At 39.5% G+C, this 19,922-nt stretch overlaps 1 protein-coding gene across 9 annotated transcripts in view; it reads right to left on the reverse strand.

The window, feature by feature from the left end:
* The window catches only part of LOC122976590, a 281,468-nt gene that overhangs the window by 114,241 nt on the left and 147,305 nt on the right, over window positions 1-19,922 (reverse strand). For all 9 annotated transcript variants that reach the window (XR_006400983.1, XR_006400984.1, XR_006400979.1 and 6 more), the window contains one exon: window positions 10,579-10,676. Coding sequence is in view for 2 of the 9 variants with exons in the window: in XM_044345153.1 (XP_044201088.1) it covers window positions 10,579-10,676 (98 nt within the window). In the remaining 7 variants the exon portion in view is untranslated. The remainder of the gene's footprint in view (window positions 1-10,578; window positions 10,677-19,922) is intronic.

Genomic DNA, 19,922 nt, shown 5'->3' on the forward strand with positions numbered 1-19,922 from the left:
TTATTTAATAGCACTCATACTCTTCTAAATAGATGAAAAAGCTCTCATGACCATTTGAATGCACTTTTGAGGCAGTCCCTAACTTCGTCAATTTCCCGTTTACTGTCAAGTCGCACCAAGGCTTCAATATCTGACACCTGTGTGACACTAACACCTGTGCAACCTTTATCCTGCACTACACAACCAAGCAGGTGAAAACGGTTGTTATTGATAGGATGAACCTTGCAGAATACTGAACTCAGAACGCCTGTATCTAACCTACACGTCCATGCTTTTAGCCTATTTCTTCCCATTTTAGCTAATCTGTAGCATGGAAAGTCATGCTGCAGACAACAAGGGAATCTGAATCCGATGATTATGAGCAATAATCTGTCGAAAAAGGGGCTTTTTAATGTGATTTCTAAACTGATTTATGGACGTTTATCCTGCCGCCGCTGTCAAGAATGAGTTCTGCCGATTTTAGCCGCGTGTATGATGCCTGTGTGTTTCAATTTGACTGTGTTATGACTCTGAGTAGAAGTGGTGTGACATTTGTGGCGAATTGTGTCGATTGGGTGACAAAAAAATAATAATTGAATGCTATTTATATCTGTTCCGAGCGCATTATCTCTTCATACCCGATTAAAGTATTTGTATTTTTTCACATCCCTATTTCGCAGGCCATTAAGCGCTGCCACCAACTCGCTTGAAGTAAACTAGGTATTGACCTTTACTGACCATTTGCAATTTCACGGGTGTCCCGGCAGCAAGTTGCGGGCAGCTCAGCAAGATTTAATGATACCGGGGGAAAGGTGACAATTGGCGAGAAGGTGTCTCCAGCCTGGACAGCTATGGACCCCTTGAGACTGTCTAGATGAGTCAATTCTTCATTTCTACAGCCGGGAGAAAGGAGAGGATAATTGCTCTGTTCTCATGGATGCTTCAAATTGCTTTGAGAGATGGAGGACAGTCATAAAGCCAGAAGTAACTAACCACCTTGACTCTGACAAACGCCTGGAGTCACAGTCGGAACATGTTGTTTTTTTGTTGATTATGCAGTACTAACCCCTGACTGACCCCGTTATGCGCTACATTTGTAGTGCATACAGTGTTTATCACTCAGAAAAGGTGTTTTTCACATGCATTTTAACAAGTGCTCCTCAATAAACAGCCGAAGGTTATTTGTATATGTTGAAGCTGCTGTTTTGTAGTCAAGTGATTCTCTGTTGTCACGTCAAACCTAATGTTTGCTTCAATAATTGTCTGTCTTCTTTAGAATTATGTGAAGGAAGAGACTCAGGCAAAAAGCTTTTTGTTCAAACACCGGCAAAAAACAAAGTGAAACTTGTTGAATCACCTCACAGAGTGCATTAAAAACAAAAAAAAAAAACCTTCATCGCACACTACAAAATGCAGTCTCACACATCAAAAAGCTTTATTCAAACACTTCCCATTATTACTGTTTGTCCTAGAGTCATACTAGAGGACATAAAAAATATACTGGTGAAAGAAAAATGTTACAAAACACTCTTTTTAGTAAATAAAATAAAATCATTGAACAAAAAAAAAAAAAAAAACAGAATATGCACTGTACTATACCAGCTGTGCAGGTTTTAACAGATTCCTCTCAATCTGTGAATGTGATGGGGAAACAAGGAAACGACACTATAATGTAATCTGCATTTCATAATGAGGAAGAATATGCAACCACATCTGTTTGCAGTATGTTGAACGAAAAGGGCAAAATAAACCAAATATTGCAAGCAAATGCTACCATGCGTGCGTTATAGTACCACCACGCCACGCCAGAGTAGGCTGGAAAATCTTTTTTTTTGTTTTTTTTTTTGGATCCAAGATCACTGAGAGGCTTGAAAAAGATACACAAGACACACACACACAAACAAACACACTGATCCCCATCATTTCACTGCTATACCCTTGTGCAAAGAAAGCAAGTTGATCTTGCTCAGAGGAAGACAATCTGTGTCCTGTAGTCGGTTTAGTGTCAAGAAGGATTGTGTAGAAGAGGAGTTCACATACTCAGCAAAAAGTAAAGGTCAGAAAAGGAAGCTCATTGTTTGTAATAGTGACATGTTTTTTAGCCAGCTGTGACAGATCTGGTTTAAAGAAAACTGGATAACAATGAAGAGGAGTGACATTAGTATTAAAAAAAATGACAGGCCTAATTAAAGAATTGGAGAGTAGTTTTTGGCTGGGACACCTCAACACTGGACAGAAATAAAAAAAAAAAACAGCAGTCTTACATCTATTTTGGGTTTCACACTTTAAATAACCTCCTTTTGTTCTGAGCTTTTAGGATCCCTGACATGTTATGGAAATAAACATGTATTTTTTTATTATTATGATGCTGTCAAATAAGACAGATGTGTGATTTCATTTAGGTTACATAAACTGTAAAATACGGCCTCCTCCCATTCTATCAGTTAGTCAGCACATCCCACACACACGGCGAATCAATCCTTCATCGTAAGTGTTCTTACCTTCAACATTGTGTCCTGCTCAGAATACTCAACTGTCAGAAACAAGGCCAAACTCTCCATAATAGTCAAACTTGGCAGCGCAGAACAACACTAGTTAGCTTATCACTATGACAAAGCATTTGAAGAAGTGACAGACAGAATCTTAGAGGATTCACGTCATCCTCTGAATCATCACTTTCAGCTCCTGCCTTCAGGGAGACAGTAGAGAGTCCCCCGAGCAAAGAAAAATATCTGTAAAAAAGCAGCATCATACGCGCCACATATCAAAACCTGTAATTAATGGAAATGCCAATATTGTTTTGAATCCCCTGCACCTGGCACTTAACTTATTAATGTGTTTTTTAGCAATTTATTCCTTGCTTTTTTTTTACAAAGATGCATCTAATATACTGATGTGGATTGTCATGTAAGCTGAAGATGATCAATAAAGTTGTTTCGATTCGATCTTTATGTCAGAGTCAGCCAGTAATTGCTATTCGTCGTGACACATGTAATGCTTTTAATTACAGTTTAACCTCTTACTCTCTTGAATTAATGCTTTGAATATTCAATAAATGTTTGGTTTTTTTTTTACTTCCCGAAGGAACAGGTAAGGTAAAAGCAAGGTTTACTTGATCTAAATACATATATATATATAATGACGGGAGATAATAATGATTACAGACTGGCAACAGAGCAAGAAAGGTTATGAATTAGCTTCTGTTATGACAAAAAATAGCCTTTCACCTAATGTTAATTTTGATATATTTTGTTTTTTTGTGTGAACTTCAAGAATAAGGTTGGCTATGTTTTATATTATTTTATATTTTATGCAATATTCCATATTTTTGTTACTGCCAGTCTCATAAAAATACCAAAACCAACAATGATCCTGCTAACAAGTATTGTCTGTGCAGCTGAAGCCTGATATACTTTATCTTATTCATCTGTGGCGTAGAGCTCCACTGTTATCCTACAGCTACTAAAAACACATCAATGAGCCACTATCACTGGATGACATGTTCCTTTATCATGATGAACATGGGCAATGTAGTTTATTTGGAGTCAATCACACATAAACCATCCTGCTTCTGTAAATACTCAATAGTCTGTGGTTGAAAATAGTCCCCAGCAAATGTTCTGACTAATTTTAATGTTTGTTTTTTTTGTAATTAGGTTGATGTGCTTTTGGATTTAAGGCTTTTATTGTTAGTTTTATGTTGTCCTTGTCCTTCTTTATGTTTCTTTGTCTTTTAACATCTTGGATCATGTTTGAAAGAAGTGTTTTCACATTAAAATGCCATCCCTTAGATTTAGTTTTTGTGTCTGTAATCCATAAATAAAATCATATCACTTAAAACACCGGTGAACCATTTTTTGACAATGTCACAGACGGAGTAGGGAAGTCGATAAATATTGACTGATACACTAGCACATTGTTGGTTTTGCTCTTTTAATGGGATTTTTTTTAACAATGATACAAATACAGAAAAAAAAACACAACCTTATCAATCACTAAAAATGTCTCAGACTTTAAAACTCTATTTTTACTTTTACTTTCGAATCACTTCAACTCGGGTTTAACTTATTTAACTAAATCCCAAGTTAATGGTCATTATATACGCTACATGTTGGAGCCGCTCACGCTTTACTTTCTGTAAATATTCTAGTAACCCGAGCGCGGAACTTTTTGCAAGCTGACTCTCTTATCCATCAATAATGTATCACATCCTGAAAATGAAGCCCACAAGATTTCCTCTAACAGTGTCTGTGAGCTTTTACAAAAGAGAAGCTTTTTAGGCTCCGGGTTGAGAAGAGGAGCGCACGTTTTCATGAGAAATGTATTCTGATGACCTGGGATACAAAATGGATTCTCCTTGTTGTTGTTGGTGTTGGTGTTGCATGCTTCACAGTCATGCTATGAGTAATCACCATCTTAAAATCTGTGCTGCTTTTTTTTTTTTTACTATTTAGCAAGTCCACAAAGTCACACATTGTGTTGCACTGCTTTTATCCACAATAGCATCCACATGAGTGCTTCCACGGTTTCTTTTGGGTAGTTGCACACAAATAAACACACACACACACAAGCCCACATATGATCAATCAAGCACGCACAATCCCTAACAGGCGCACGAATATGACTACACACCCCTCACTCACTCACACGCGCACACACACACATGCACTCCTTGTCTAGTTGGGAGCGCCGTGGAACAGAGCCTTTAGCGAGCGACAGCGGTAAGTGATGGATGCTGCGGTGTTGACAGGAGGAGTAATTATGCTTTGTCCCATGGTTCCCGGTATGGGGGCCACCCATCACTCTCCATTACGCCTCTGTGTTGTGGCAGCCTTCCACTTTGTTTAGCAAATGAAATGCTTTTCCACCTGAGTGCTCTGGGGGAAATAAGAAGAGGCGTGGTTGGGGTGCATGTCATGGGATAGAGGAGAACAGGGGTGAGCACAAGCACCGACAACACCCACGGTTTTTGTATAGCGGCGCCTGTGTGTGTGTGTGTGTGTGTGTGTGGGGAGGGAGGGAGGAGGAAAACAGATCTGAAACTGTGTATTTTGGAAAACATCTGTATCCGATTGTGAAGGGATCTGCGAGGGCTGCACAGCAATCATTTCAAATCCCATATACAAACGCTTTTGACCGTGATTTTTTTTTTTTTTTGTGTGAGTGTCTTTCATCTTATGTTTGCAATTCGACATGTTGCTTTTATTTCTGAGACATCAAACAAAAGAAGAGATGAGGGGGGGAGAAAAAAAAAAGTAATGGAACAATAGTGTTGCTTCAATCATGCGAGCATGTGTTACTGGATTAAAAAAAAGTCCCCATGCCCTCTGTGGAGAGTAGAGACAATGCAATTTCTGTCACATTGCAAATGAAAAAGCAGCAATTACTGACATTGCCTCTGAAATTAACTCAAAAATGAAGAGAAAGAATCAAGAGAAGTCATTTAGTTTTGAGAGGGACTTTCAATGCAGCGTGTAGAATATTACTCGGAAGAAAATATAAGTCTGTTTGTGCTGTAATTCCTGTAAAAAATGTGTGTGTGTGTGTGTTTTTTCCTCATCCAGCTCGGGTTAGCTTAATAAGATTTCCGCCACCTGGCTCCTGAAGGTATTATGAGCAAATGATTGGCAGAAGTCATTATCGATATCAATCATCATTTGCCTCAGCACATTAAGACCATGTGTATAATCAAGCCTCCGGCCAAGGTCAAAATTATGAAATCATTATGATCTTTTCCATCTAAGTGACAAGACTAATCACCGCACCTCGCAACTATTACGCCACGTGTGCCATGCGTGAGCCCTTATCTGTGCGCCGGTGCGCTTGTGTATGTGTGTGGCCACGCCGTGTGAGCAAAGTTGCACTTGTACAGTGATTAATCCTTGCTGTCGGGGGTTAATAAGAGTAATTTGGCCGCACGTAATGGCTCCAACTTCCTCAAGTTTAATGGCGTTATGATTTTATTATGCAGCTTGTTTCTCCCAAGCTTGTTAGAGGGATGAAGGAGCTGTGTAGGTCGAGGAGACACACAAGACCGGAGCGGGGCTATATTTAGCTCGGAGGAGTCTTTTTTTTTTTTTTTTTTTTTTTTGTCATTGAGTGAGAAAAGTTTGCGATGTTCTTGATGCAAATAGCCTCATTTCCTCACTCTCTGCTCCACTAACCGACTAAATCCACAAGATGCAGGAAAGCCTCAAGACCTAGTTAGAGTAGGTGAACGCCGGAATAAATTTCAATATGAATGGTTCCATTAAGTCCATTTTCGACAGGCTGAGCATAATATTATTTAGATGCGTGGCTGTGAGATGATAACAGAGGGAGGAAAAAGCACCGGGGCGTCCTAATATAGGAAGCGATTGGTATTTGGTCTGACTTAATAGCGTTTACTCTTCGGAAGAGGGAGGTTGAAGAATCATTTTGACGAGATTATTTCCTGATTGGTGTCGGCTTCACATCGGCTCGTCAGACTCATAACACATACAGCACTGCAAGAGAAATACGTCTCTACCCATAAACTGTGATATGCACGACACAAAGGGAAAAAAACAAAGTTTTAATTTCAGTTGTCTCTTAAATAAATCATTCAAGCACTTTTGAGGCAAGGGCGAGTTCAAGCACGGCAGCCGGAGACCAAATTCGGAGCAATTTCTTTGGAAGGTTGTGCAGACTCCCCCGTAAGCACATCTGGCTGGTTTCACCTCTGCTAAGGTTGAAGGTGGACGGCGCTCTGCTGGACTATATGGTTCTTTTGGATCTGAATACTTTCAATGTGTTGGTGTCAAGCCCACCAAATGACAGGACACACTTAAAATCTGTTGCAGTTTTTAAATTTTCACAAGTTTTTAACGTATCAACTTTTAGTATTATCATCCTGCGCCTTCAATTTTATGGATAACACCTTGTAAGTGTTGTATGCTATTTTTGCTATTGTTTTATGTTATTTTATTTATTTATTTTTTGTAATTGCATGTCCAGAGGTTTCTCTTTTGTTTTTTTTTTTGAGAATATTTGGTCAGTTGTATTATGTTTGTGTTGGTTTTTTTTGCTTTTTCTGGTATATAATTAAAGCATGATATAGGCTGACAATGTATGCTTTGTTTTGTCTAGTGTTGCCGAGAATGTTTATGTAGCTTTTATAGTGCATAATGGCTCTAGCTTCATATTTAGCGCACATGCATGAGTGTGATTTTCTCATCTACCTCTCAGCAAAAAAAGCACGAGGTCACACTGTATACACTCTTCTAATCAGTTTATTAGCAGGATAAAAGTCTGTAAACAGATGATTATAACGTCTTTCATATCCAACAAGCTCAAGGTCCAATTAAATTAGACTGGACATGCCATTGATTGCTATCCTTGATGATTAGTTAATTTTCTAAAGTCTTCTTCTCATTGAGCATGAGTGCTTCTTATTTCACGGAGTATAACGCTGAAAGCTGCTCAATAAACCTTCAACCATTATTACAGCATTTTACACTGACGGTTACTGGAGGTCTTCTTATCTGTTTTTAAACGCATTACAGTGAAAAAAGCCTATTTAACAGCTGCTACTCAACGGGGCGGATTAATCAGACAGATAAAATAGCAACTTGCAGTCTTAGTTGCTACAGAAACACCTGTTGTGTCAACATTACCTCTAACTGAACTGAAGCTGAAAAACTACTCACTCCGTCGGCGGCAGGAGAAGACAGACATATCAGTCACACGGTGTAAGCAGCAAGTGAACCGTTTCAGTTGAGTCTGGACTTCTAAACAGTGGACAGGTCAGTGGAAGCAGTCAAAAAGTGTGTTTAAAGGAAATGTTTCCCCCTGCTTGGGAATCCACAGTCTACTGCCCATCCTGTTCATGATCTTTTCTCTTTTATTTGTTGCACCATCAAGTCGTCCGGCTGGTCAAACCGCTGGGTAAACATCTGTAATGTCAGTTTGTTTTTTTTTTCTATAGTGAGTGAAAAACTGACAGTCAGTGCAGGAAGTCATTTTGTACAGTTCATGAAAAACAACAGAAAAAAACTGTGTCCTGTTTCCTCAGCTCCACCTGTAGTCTCCAGGCTACTGTGTGTGTGTGTGTGTGTGTGTGTGTGTGTGTGTGTGTGTGTGTGTGTGTGTGTGTGTGTGTGAGTAAATGTCTATCTGTCAGACGCCTGTGTGTGGCAATTGTGACACCTGAGATTTCACTATGTGTCCTGTCGAAATCCACCAAGCCGTTGGCATTTTAACAGGCCTGTAAGTTACGCGGAAAGACAGTAAGGAAGAAAAATAGTGTTAATGTCGCTGGAACAGCTGTATAACAAACAAAAGCTTCTAAAGCTGTCAGAGTTGTTAATGCCAGGTGAGCTCCATCCTTTATGTGTCTCTTATAAAGTAATCATGAAATGTCTTGTACATATCAATGCCATTTAAGTCCCCTGAAATAAACATTTTATGAGCGAAACCAATCGGATTGGTTAAGATAAAATGCTGTTTTCCAATAAACACTAACTAGTAGCTAACAAATAAGATCAGATGGTAAAGATGGAGCTCTGAACTTGTATTTACTTCTATTTCATTCTTGCATCACAGTGGTAGTTAAGTATTCTGCTGAACTTCCATCATAACTACCTTATATCTAAGCTAATAGGTCTTACTATAACATATTCAATATACCAATACAAGCATGTTGACATTAATTAAAACAGGAAACGAAACAAGGCATATGCGAGGTGGACATCCATCGTTTCTATTGCAACTTTTGAAAAACAATGCCTAACATAAATAAAATGTTTCTCTATGGCTTTATCACTGTATATGGAAATAGATTGTATTTATATAGCGCCTTTCTAGTCGTCCCACCACTCCAAGTGTTTTTATACTACATGCCACATTCACCCATACACACATACATTCATACACTGATGGCAGAGGCTGCCATGCGAGGTGCCAACCTGCTCATCAGGAAGAGTTTCTAATCATTCTCACACACACACACACACACACACACACACACACTCACACACCGCTGGCACAGCCTTCGGGAGTAATTTGGGGTTCAGTATCTTGCCCAAGGACACTTCCACATGCAGACTGGAGGGATCAAACCTCCGATCTTCCGATTAGTGGTCGACTCGCTCTACCTCCTGAGCCTGTCTTTGTGTTGAAGCTTGTGCACACTGCCCGCATTTTTTTGTTCACTTAGTAGGCATTCAGACCAAAGCCTTGTGTTGTTTCCAGTGTGAGAGTAAAATTTAGGCCGGCAAAAAACAACTTATGGTTACATTTAAACCTAACCAGACCTTTACTACGGCGTTGTCACACCATGAAACATCATTATATAATAAAATGGTCCCATGGGTCGTTCTTCTTCCTCTAGAGGGCGCTGAAAACACTCATATATGTTGTTTTGGGAGTCATTGGAAATGATCTATTCTGTCATTTTGGTATGAGGATGTGTTGGTTGTTTCAGGTACAAATGAGACAATGAAATACAACACAGGAGGTCCAGTTTGAGCAATGGATCCAAACTTTTAAAGGCTAATAAGATGCCAAAACATATATTGCCATTTAAGCAACACACCATTTTTCCAGCGTAACCATATTATTGCACGTACTCAAAACAGCTACAACAGTATGTAATTTGAACCAAGAGCTAGTATGCTAAAGCCTGGTATGGCAAGCTGACAGTCAGGTCCGGTAATAACCTAATCAGCATAACTTTAGGATGCCTAAATAGTCTGATGTTGCTTAGCCAGAAAGAAAATGGTGGCTCTGCTGAAGTGTAACGCGACCAGAGAATTTCTGCCTCCAGACCAGCTCAGGCTCATTTGTCTCGCTAAACCTCCTTTTGGCATATTTTGGATACATGGTTGCTTAAATGCCAGAGTATAAATTGTGATTCACTTCATACCCGAGTTAGAATGGGCAAGTAAACTAAGCTTAAAGCATTTTCTTTGCTAGACTGGAGGCTTTTTAAGCTGATTTTAAAAACCTCTGCTGGCCTGCTTGGCCATTCATTACACATGTCTCAACTACTGGGCCAAGTCTTTTTGATATGGGGTAGTGGGCAGGGCACCTGCTTCCAGTGCAAGGAGGCAGCACAGCCTTTCTCCATGCCTGAGTCAGTGATTATGCAGGCCTCTTCTACACTACACATCCCTGCCGTCTGTCTGATAATTTTAGCTTAGATACTAGCCTCCATCCTGCTGCATAAACACCCAGATACAGACAGACAGACAGACACAGTAGAGGCTGCGCTGACAGACAGATACAACACAAACGAACACGCAGGCTGGCCTGGTATAGGTTCCGTGCATTCACAGGTTTTTGCCTCACACCCCGCTGCACAGTGTGCCATGTAACTCAGGTGTGTATCAGTGTGTGTGTGTGTGTGTGTACATGTGCAAAGATATCCCCCCTCTAGGCTCTGGTTGGCTCAGTGCTCTGATAATGCTGGAGACAGACCAAGGGCACCTCTCTCTCTCTGTACCAATCATTCGGGTATGTTAAGTTCACAGGAGCAAAACGTTTCCCGGGTAAAATATATATATACATATATTTATATATATCCCACTGTGTAGGAAATGTTATCATAGAAATATGCACTCCAAAAGCTTTGGCACATACCCCAGAAAGACGCGCAGTCAGAGCTGAGAGTGTGTCCTCTTCCCTCATGGGCATCTTGTGAAGTGAAATCCATTTTACACTTGCGCAGGTCAAAACCCCTAAAAGAGCAGAATGTAGATTACTGTATCAACTTTTGCCTTTAACAACAGTTTAAAGCTTACAGTTGGCATGTGTCATCGTAAAATACTTAATCCCTCTAATTACGCTTTAGCTACTTTTTACAGAGCCAAAACAAATTATATTATAGTTAATGAGAAGTTGAATAGAACTGAGAGGCAAAGAAAGCATGTTGTAATTTAAAGAAAAAAAACACACAAAAAAAAATCAATCCACAGCAAAAAAACAGCATATTCTATGGACTGAATATAGACCTGGCGTCTCTTTGTGTGATAAAACATGACAGTGAAGTCGACCTGTTAGAATTTGTCGCCTGCAGTGATTCTACATAATTCATACGTACAGCAGAATCCGTTGAGACACAATCACACGTTTCTTTACTCATCATCGGGATCATTGATGATTCTCTCGGCCTTAAATAAGGTCCTTAGACAGTCAAGGCACACATGCACACACGCGCAGAGTTAATATTGACTGAAAATGATGCCCATAGGCTGGGTGGAATTGAGTGCAGATGCTAACAATTCATCACATGTCAGATTTGCTCCCTTGGCCTGACAGTCAGAGCATGCTGTTGATAACACACACAGACTGTAACATACACACACCTGCACTTGTACATGTACTTAGATTACCTGATCGAGTGAAGGTGAATTAATCTGCCTCAGCACAGACGTGTGGCATTTGAAAATGTATTTCAAGCATCATATGGCTCTTACAAACACTATATAGAGCTAATAATAACTATTGCAGTTAATAATAAGAACAGACTTATAATAATCATCACTCTTATGGGACTGGTAATAAGGACAAAAGTGCAGGCAGGTGTGGAAATAGATGACAGCCAAATTCATTCAGAAAACAGAACAGAAGCTACACAGACACTCAAGGCTGAATGTATGGGTCCTTCCTCTAGCTGCCATCTGGCTAACATCGCTAACAGCACAGCCAGCATTACTGTGGCCCATCTTAGGTAGTCTCTCCTCGCTGCTCCCCTTCTCCATCCTCTTCTTGCATTCTTCTCACTCTCTCTCAGTGCCGTCACCCACTTCCTCATTTTCTTTTTTTTTACCCTGCATTAAAATGCATCCAGTCTTCATCTAATTATCTAACATCTGATAAGTGTGGTCATTTTGGAAATTATTGCTCCATTAATAAGATTTGAAGCCTTATAGTAGCTTTGATGTCTGCTGTGTGGGCTTTGATTGACAGTTGGCTCACCTGCTGCTCTCCCAGCTCCAGGACTCACACTGAGCCAGACTATTGTCTCAGTATTTTATGAAGTTTAATAATACTTGATTACAGTACATGCCCTGTTAGCACAATCTAGCTACAGATCTAGCTAAACATTCGGCCAAGTGTGCACCACTTGGTAGAAATATTTTGGCCACTTGGGGGCAGCAGAAACAAGCTCCCAACACCAAACTGACATATTATCACCTTTTAAGTTGATATGGTGAATTTGATGTCATAATTCAGTCCACCTTAAGAATGTACATCTAATATTCATTCTAGTTTTGGCTCTGTTTTTAGTCTCTACCTACTCCTAATGGAAATATATGACGCTTCAGCTGCTAAATGCTCCACTATTTTCACCAGCATGTTGCTAACTTGCTGCTTGGCAGGGCGAGTATGGCTTCTTAGAGACTTTTCACTGAAAACAGCTGGCTGCTGTGTCTGGAAACGGTTGATGAGAGCAATGAAGCTGAACCAAAACGGCAAAGTTGTGGGCTGGAAAGCCAAAACGATGAGCTAATAGATGCTATACAACCCTGAGGGAAACCGCAGAGTCCAGTGATGATCCTCAGTATAGATAGATAGATCTATATACAGTATAAAAATGTTGATTATAGCCACAAACTACAGTAGTTTCACTGCTTCCAGATCGAGTTTAAAACCACAACAATGAGGCGTATTTCTGCTCCTGCTTTGCTGAAACCAGCCTCCAGCCATCTGTCAAATTTCTAGTAGTAACTCAACCTTGTGGTTCACAGTGTCAAATGTATTGCAGAGACTGATGGAGGCTGCCAACTTCTAGGAACTGATCTCATTTATTTAATATAATAGTATTTGCTAAATTAATGTGATAATTTGTTGAGGTTACAGTGCTGCATGCATCCTCGCTGAAACACAGTGCATCATCCGGCCTTGTGGTCGTGCACTGTATTCTGCAATAAATGAGTCTTAAGAGCTTCAAGTATAAATATGAAATTTGCATTGATTGTTTTGGCTTCCCTATTGTACACAGCTGGACTACAGGATAGACATTACAAAGGAGTGCAGCGACATGTAGCCAATATTAAGTTTTGGAAGTAGCTACCCCAACTCTAGTCTGCTCAACCATCTGTTCTCCTAAGTTAAGCTTATCACAACTAAGACTCACGGGATCAAAGACTCGCTCTCCATTTTGATTGCCAATTGTGTCAATCAATTTTGATGATATACTTTTTTTATTTTGGTTTTTGATGGCCATCTGCCGCACTAGAAACGTGTCAGCATTCATTTAACACCACTGCGGATTCTGATCATTTACTTTTATGCAGAATGCACTTTCTCCTTCACACAGAGGTGAGGCTTGGCCCCGATCCATCCTGATTCAGAAGGGTAATGAGGTTTATGTTTCACCGTGATGTCAGTCAGTGGGGGGTCCAACTAATGAGTCAGACCACCACTGCATTAGTCTCTCTCCATGTAAAATTCACGTTGAAGGTATGCCTTAAAACAGCATGAGAAATGCATGAGTCTTTGATCAGGCAGTTACCCAATGATATTCAATACTTTAGTGTGGGAGAACACATGGTGCTGCCACTTTAGTAATACATGAAGTCATTAGTTGCTACAAGTTGATATTTTGTGCCCAAAAGGCTCTTTGTTGCTGTGGGTCCAATTAAGATTATTTAGATCACTTGGTTCTGGGCTTTAGAAGGTAACCTCAGTTCACTGAATCCAAGGACACAAACACACAATGGCAAATAGACACCAGCACACAAATGGACACATGAGCTCATTCTCATGTTTTTATTCAGTGACTCATTTACATTCACACTTTTCAGCCACACATGCAGCGTAGCTCTAGGGATGGCGATATCAGCTGGTCGGTCCACCGCTTCAAGACTAAAATATCTCCACAGCTATTGGATGGATTGCCATGAAAGTTAGTACAGAAATTCACTGTCTCCAGAGGATTGCACCTATTGACTTTAGTGATCCCCTGACTTATCCTCTAGTGCTACCATGAGGTTAAAATTTTAGTTTTTTTTTGTTAAATGTCTAGACAACAATTGAATGATTGAACAAATTGAATTAATTATCCAAATCATATTGTGATGTGTTGTAAGGCTATTTCATTTATGTAAATTGTTTGTCATTATTTGACCTTGAAGATGGCCTAACAGCCTGCAACCTACTACCATTTTAGGCTACATAATATTTTTTATAAACATAATTTCAAACATGAAATAGCCATTCTTCTGATAATCATTTCTTGTCCTGATCCACTCAGTTATATACTGTTCTTGATGCATTCTTTGTTTTCATAGCACTTTCAATCTAACTAATCTAGACTAGTGCAGATGGCTGTTTCTTGACTTAATCCCCCCCTCCGGTTATATATCTAATACAACATAACCAGGCACCCATTGTGAGGACCATAAATATTTCTTATCCTATGTTTTGAATAAAAATATGTGCAATATCTGGAGTGTATATCAAAAATGCTACCCAATAAACACAAATAAGCAAAAAGAAAAAGTCTTATGAAAAAGGTGTTGGTTCATAAGGCCAGAGAGTGGTTGAGTGGATCGATTTACCACAAATAATGCTCATTTTATTTAGTTTTTACTCATTCACAGTTTTAATTTCTATACAATTACATGAATTATGAAAAATAACAAGTTGTGTGTCTCTGATTGATTTTATTTATGCTTGTCTACTGAGCTGAATGGTAGCGTAAGAAGCAATTTTATGTCATGTAGAGAAAAAAATGGGTTTTTTTTAGCCAGGTTTTAGCTGCAAAACATTAAAATACTGATCTGCAGCTTCAAATCAATATTTTAATGCCACGTCGTTCAGAGATGGACTCATACTAGAGATGTGACAGGACGACATTCATTGTCAACTGAATCTATAAAAAAATACTCATGTCACTTTTTTTTAATCAGTTGAAACAGCTTGCTGTAAAACCAGTACACTAGATGCTCCGTCACAGAGAAGTTGCTTCCACTATGTGTTGTAAATGGTGCCATAACCCATAATTTTTTGTTTGTTTGTTTGTTTTCTCCATTTTGCTAAAGATGTTTTTTTTACCCTTCTCAGTTGACAGTACTTAGATCACACATTTATCTCAAATTAAGACAAAGCTGTTACAAATCTGAGAATCATGAATCATGACATATTCAGTTAGGATGACTGTAATATGCATTTACAGTCTTTAAATGCTCTTTAAATATGTATGATTGACCAAACAAAAATGTTTCAGTGAACTGATATTTTCAAGTTCAATGCACTGCACAGGGACAAACTAAAGATGCAAGCACAAAGTTTAACACAAAGCTACACATCGCAGTACACAAGAACAAATATACCTAATAATAGACACACAATCCTGTCATTAATGTCACTTGAAATCTTCCTCTCTCTCTCTCTCTCTCTATGTTGCTCTCTTCGGGGAGGTTAGCCAAATTGCAGCCAGAGCTTTCGGCAGTGCCTCTCCTCCTCCTAAACATCTCCCCGAGATCAGTCATAATTACAGCGACTCCTGCCGCTTAGTGACGTCTCCCTCCCCCTCCTGCGTTACTATGGAAACGTCTGCCATCACGACAAGGCGAGAGGATTGGCGTGAAGGGGATCTGTATTTCCCATTGGCCATATCTGATTAAAAACCCTGGCATAGCTAACAAAGGAGGGAGAAGGGGGAAGAAGAGGGGGGAGGGGGGAGACTTTTTAATTTCCACACACTGCTGGCTCCTGAAGGTCTCTCTCATCCCGGAGAAAGATACAGGGTCGCCGCTTGTGGCTCTAATGGCTGCCGGGGGGGTAAATTGTACCGGCATTCCCGATAAGACAGGGAAGGGTGATGATAGATCGCATGGGTTAATCTAATAGGTCTCCACTTGTATGATTTAAGTCCATTAGGCGTGCGTATGTGACAGGAATTGTCCGCATGATTGAATGGGTGAAGGAAATAGAATGTGATAGGCAAACACACACACACACACATACACATTCCCCCTAGACTATTTTCAAGGCGAAGGTATAAATTATACTTTCACCACAAACTTGTCGACAAAGTGAGGGTCTACAACACTGACGTGTCGTTACGGTGCCATAAATAATAAAAACGTCATTACTTGTTAGCATCGCTGAAAAGCGCCGAAACTTGAGGGGGCTGAATTATGAATGTTACACAAAACACACTTCATTATAAAATCATGCAAGGTCAAGATAAGAACCAAAAACCTTCAACTGGGAGCCAGTATGAACACTAAGTTTTGTATTGGTTTGGCTCCTCCACCTCATTCCCCTCAGGTCTAGCTTGAGTTGGCCAACAGGGGGATGGTCAGTTAATTAAGCAACCAGGAAATGGACTTCATGAAAAGTTAATTAGGGTGTTAATGAAACGTGGGTTGGACCGGTGCTGCACTGATAAAGAAGTGTTAAGTGTGTGTGTGGGGATGTCTGCATGTACTGTATGTACCCACGCGCTTCAGCCAGTGTGAGATGATAATAAGCTCGGTCTGCTCAGCTCCAGGAGAATATTGGACCAGAATCACGACTTCCTCCCGGGGGGTGAAAATAAATCTTTTCTCACTATGAAATGATGCAGAAGTTTCAATTGAATCAATGGCACGGAGAATGAGTTCAGATATTCGAGGCCGGGGTCATGTTAGTGAACGGATCTCGTTGACTTTTTTTTTATCTGCATTAGGCTGTTGTTTTGGCCTGGATTTCAAATAGGTTACCAGGGATTACTTTCCCTCTCATCTGCCCCGCTGTTCACTCTGTGTAAAAAAATACTATCTGGATTTGTGAGCAGAGACTAAGCCTGTTTTTTTGCTATTTTTGCTCTCAAACACAAGTTTGCACAGAAGCTTCTGAAGTAGGAGGATGGTTTCCTTTTAGTAGACTGATTTTTAATTCTTACACACTATGGATGGATGACAAAACAATTAGGCTAAATCATAATGAATCCGCGCAGCATTCATGTTACACTGCTGTCTTAGTTTGCTGCTAATTTAACTATAAAAAAACACACACACAAACAAATTAGCTTTTTTGCCCACATTCCACCTTGGCAATGTGTTCAGCTCATCACTTTTTAATGTGTTGACAGAATCATTATAAAAGGAAAAATGATAGACTAATTGAATGATTGGAGCAACTGGAGTTGCATCATTGGAAATGTAGGATTTCAGCATTTTGGGGATTTGAACCATACTGTAGATAAATGTCACATGGATTTTGATCATTCTTTTTCATCTTGTGAGTCTCTAAACTTTATGAAAGTCAAATTGAATACTCTTTTTTAATATTGTTTGGTAAAGTTTGTGATCATGGTTAAAACACAGCAAAGTGAAGGTCTCCTGTATCAAAGTCATGCCTGCAGTGCCTGAACAACAAACCAGTTCTGTTGCTTTTTTTTCCAGAGGGATGACAGTCTGCTACACTCTGAGAAATTAAACCTGTCTGAAATGGTATGATAACAATTTTTTTTTTTTTTTTAGCCAGATAAGTTGAAAATTTACAAAACAGTCTGCTAAATTGGCTCTCAACCACTTTTGCAATCCCCACGCATTTGGTGTTCGACAGTATGCACGTCAAGGATCTGGCAAACAATTATGTGCAAATAATTTTTCATTTTATGTCCTTGTGATTCTTGTATTAAGTGAAATTCATATGCAGTTGATTTTCAGTCCGTTTCCTCTCCCTCTCAGTCACTGTAGACGTCCATTAGAAGACAAATCAGATGAATAAATACATGAAAAACAACCAAAAAAAAGTGGTTAGACAGGTGCTCTTTACATGATAAATGAATAAAAGGAGGAAAAACAAAACAAAATACAAAAAAAATAACAGCTTCAAATTCTTCTCAAGGGTGGAAAACTATAAGGAAAGCATTGTTATGTCATTGTGAGAGACAGACAGAAGAAATAATCCCAACACTGTTAGTCTGGCTGTTCCTTGATGATGACCCCTGTTGCCTGAAAGCTTTCAATAACGCATTCAATCTGACGTGTGCATACAGTACATTTGCAACTTGACATGCCACATGTGACGCACTGTTTCCTTTCTCTCCATTTTTTTTTTTTCTCTCTCTCTAGACTGGAGGCACTTGTTGTGAGCGCTGGAACACAATGCTCCTGAAGTCGTACCCACGGGTGGATTATGTTAGCCCCTACAGTTTGAAAGATGGATGAATGTGGTTTCTTCCCCCTCAGCATTTACAGTTCCATCCAAGCTGCTTCCTGAAATGTGTGTGTGTGTATACATGTGTAGAGATGAAGAGAAGTGGCAAATATGGAAATAGTAGCTTGTCACTCATCTCTGCATGTGTCACTTTGAATCATGCTTAATGGTGTTACGATAGATACACACACGAGAGGGCTACATCTTTATACACATACACCATCGGCTGGCTTGCTTTTTTTTTTGAAAGATAATGGACCTTGATAAAAGAATTTATATATTTCTCAATCCTTAAAAGAGACTGCACCACCCACACACAGTCAAGCACTTTGCTGCATAAACAAAAACCTTTCACTGTCGCAATTAAAACCTAAAACACGTCCCATACTGAGACGCAATATAACACAAAGGCTCGTGCAAAGTTCATCTCTTAGGAGGTCACTGCCTCACTTCAACACAAGCTGCAGGAGCTTTATTCAATATTTTAGTTTGTTTTCCACTTGCGTGAACAATGTTTAAGTCACAGAATGACTTTCCTTTTCTCTCTGAATTCTTTACTTTCTTTGATGAATTACATCACGTCCATCTGATGGGAGATGTTTTATGTGGAACGTCAAATTCATAGTATAGTGAAATGAATAGAAACCAGCCTGGATCAACGGAAATCTGATAACATACAGCAAACTGTGGAAAATTGCTTGAGTATAGATTTAAGCAGAGGTAATATGGATACATCCCTACCAGGTTTTAGGAAATTTAAAATGTCCCAACCAACATTTCAGCTAGCAATCATAAGGCTGTTCTGTCCTAGACCAGCAGTGTTGCCAGATTCATCCAATCAGAGCCTCAAACCCAGCTGATTGTCATAAAAGTTGCCCAGTTTTGCGGAAGAAGTGAAAACAGCCCGAACAGTAGAAAAAAGTAGTCAAAATCACCCAATCAAATACAAAGTACCCAAATCACACAATATGGTAACACTATCCACCAGTACAGAGTCACAAAGTTAGCGTGGACTCAACAGTATCATATTGCTTGTCTCCATTAATGTATAATTTCATCTGATATGCGTAACTATTTAACTAGCAACTGGAACTCCAACAACGCTGGACAAAAAGTCATCAATTTAACAGTAGGTCAGATCTATTGGAGCCAGCATCTACAACACAGTAGCAGGACCCTGAAACTGAAGCAGCTAAATGGAACTAAATTTTGGAAATTCAGCCATCATTCATTTGATTATTTACACCTGTGTTTACTGCCATCATTTAAAAAAACTTAAACTCTGCTATATTGCCTTGTATTTCTTTATTTTGATTTTTTTTTTTTTTAGAAGTAAGGCTTTTATTGGTTTTTGTATGTTGTTCATTAAACTTCTCCTTTTTAACACCACTGATGGCAGTTTACATCAAGACCTTACTATAACCTCTGATTTAACTGCCTCTTTGACATATTCCACCCCCCTCCAACTCCAAACCTGCGCCCTTTTCAAAACAGCCAGCAGTATACACCATTTACAGTTAATGGATTAAAAGTTGGAAACCATTTGGTGAATATTTGATTGCACAGCTGGGTTCAGAATTACAGGCACAGAAATAAGGACATTTAAGTAACACACCACACAGCTGTATTTCACAGTCATCTGGACGAAATGTTTTGCATTAGTGGTGCTGCACATTGCATTTCAGCCACGGAATAAGACCTTGCAATGCTTCTGTGCCTGAGTTTCACACTTTGGGCACAGAAAAGGTTAGCTGTCCAACTGGCAGAGGTTCCCTTCAAGGTTGCCAGAGTCAGATTTAAGTCAAACCTATTACAAGGGGCAA

Source organism: Thunnus albacares, chromosome 24 (genome assembly GCF_914725855.1).
Source record: "Thunnus albacares chromosome 24, fThuAlb1.1, whole genome shotgun sequence".
NCBI lineage: Eukaryota > Metazoa > Chordata > Actinopteri > Scombriformes > Scombridae > Thunnus > Thunnus albacares.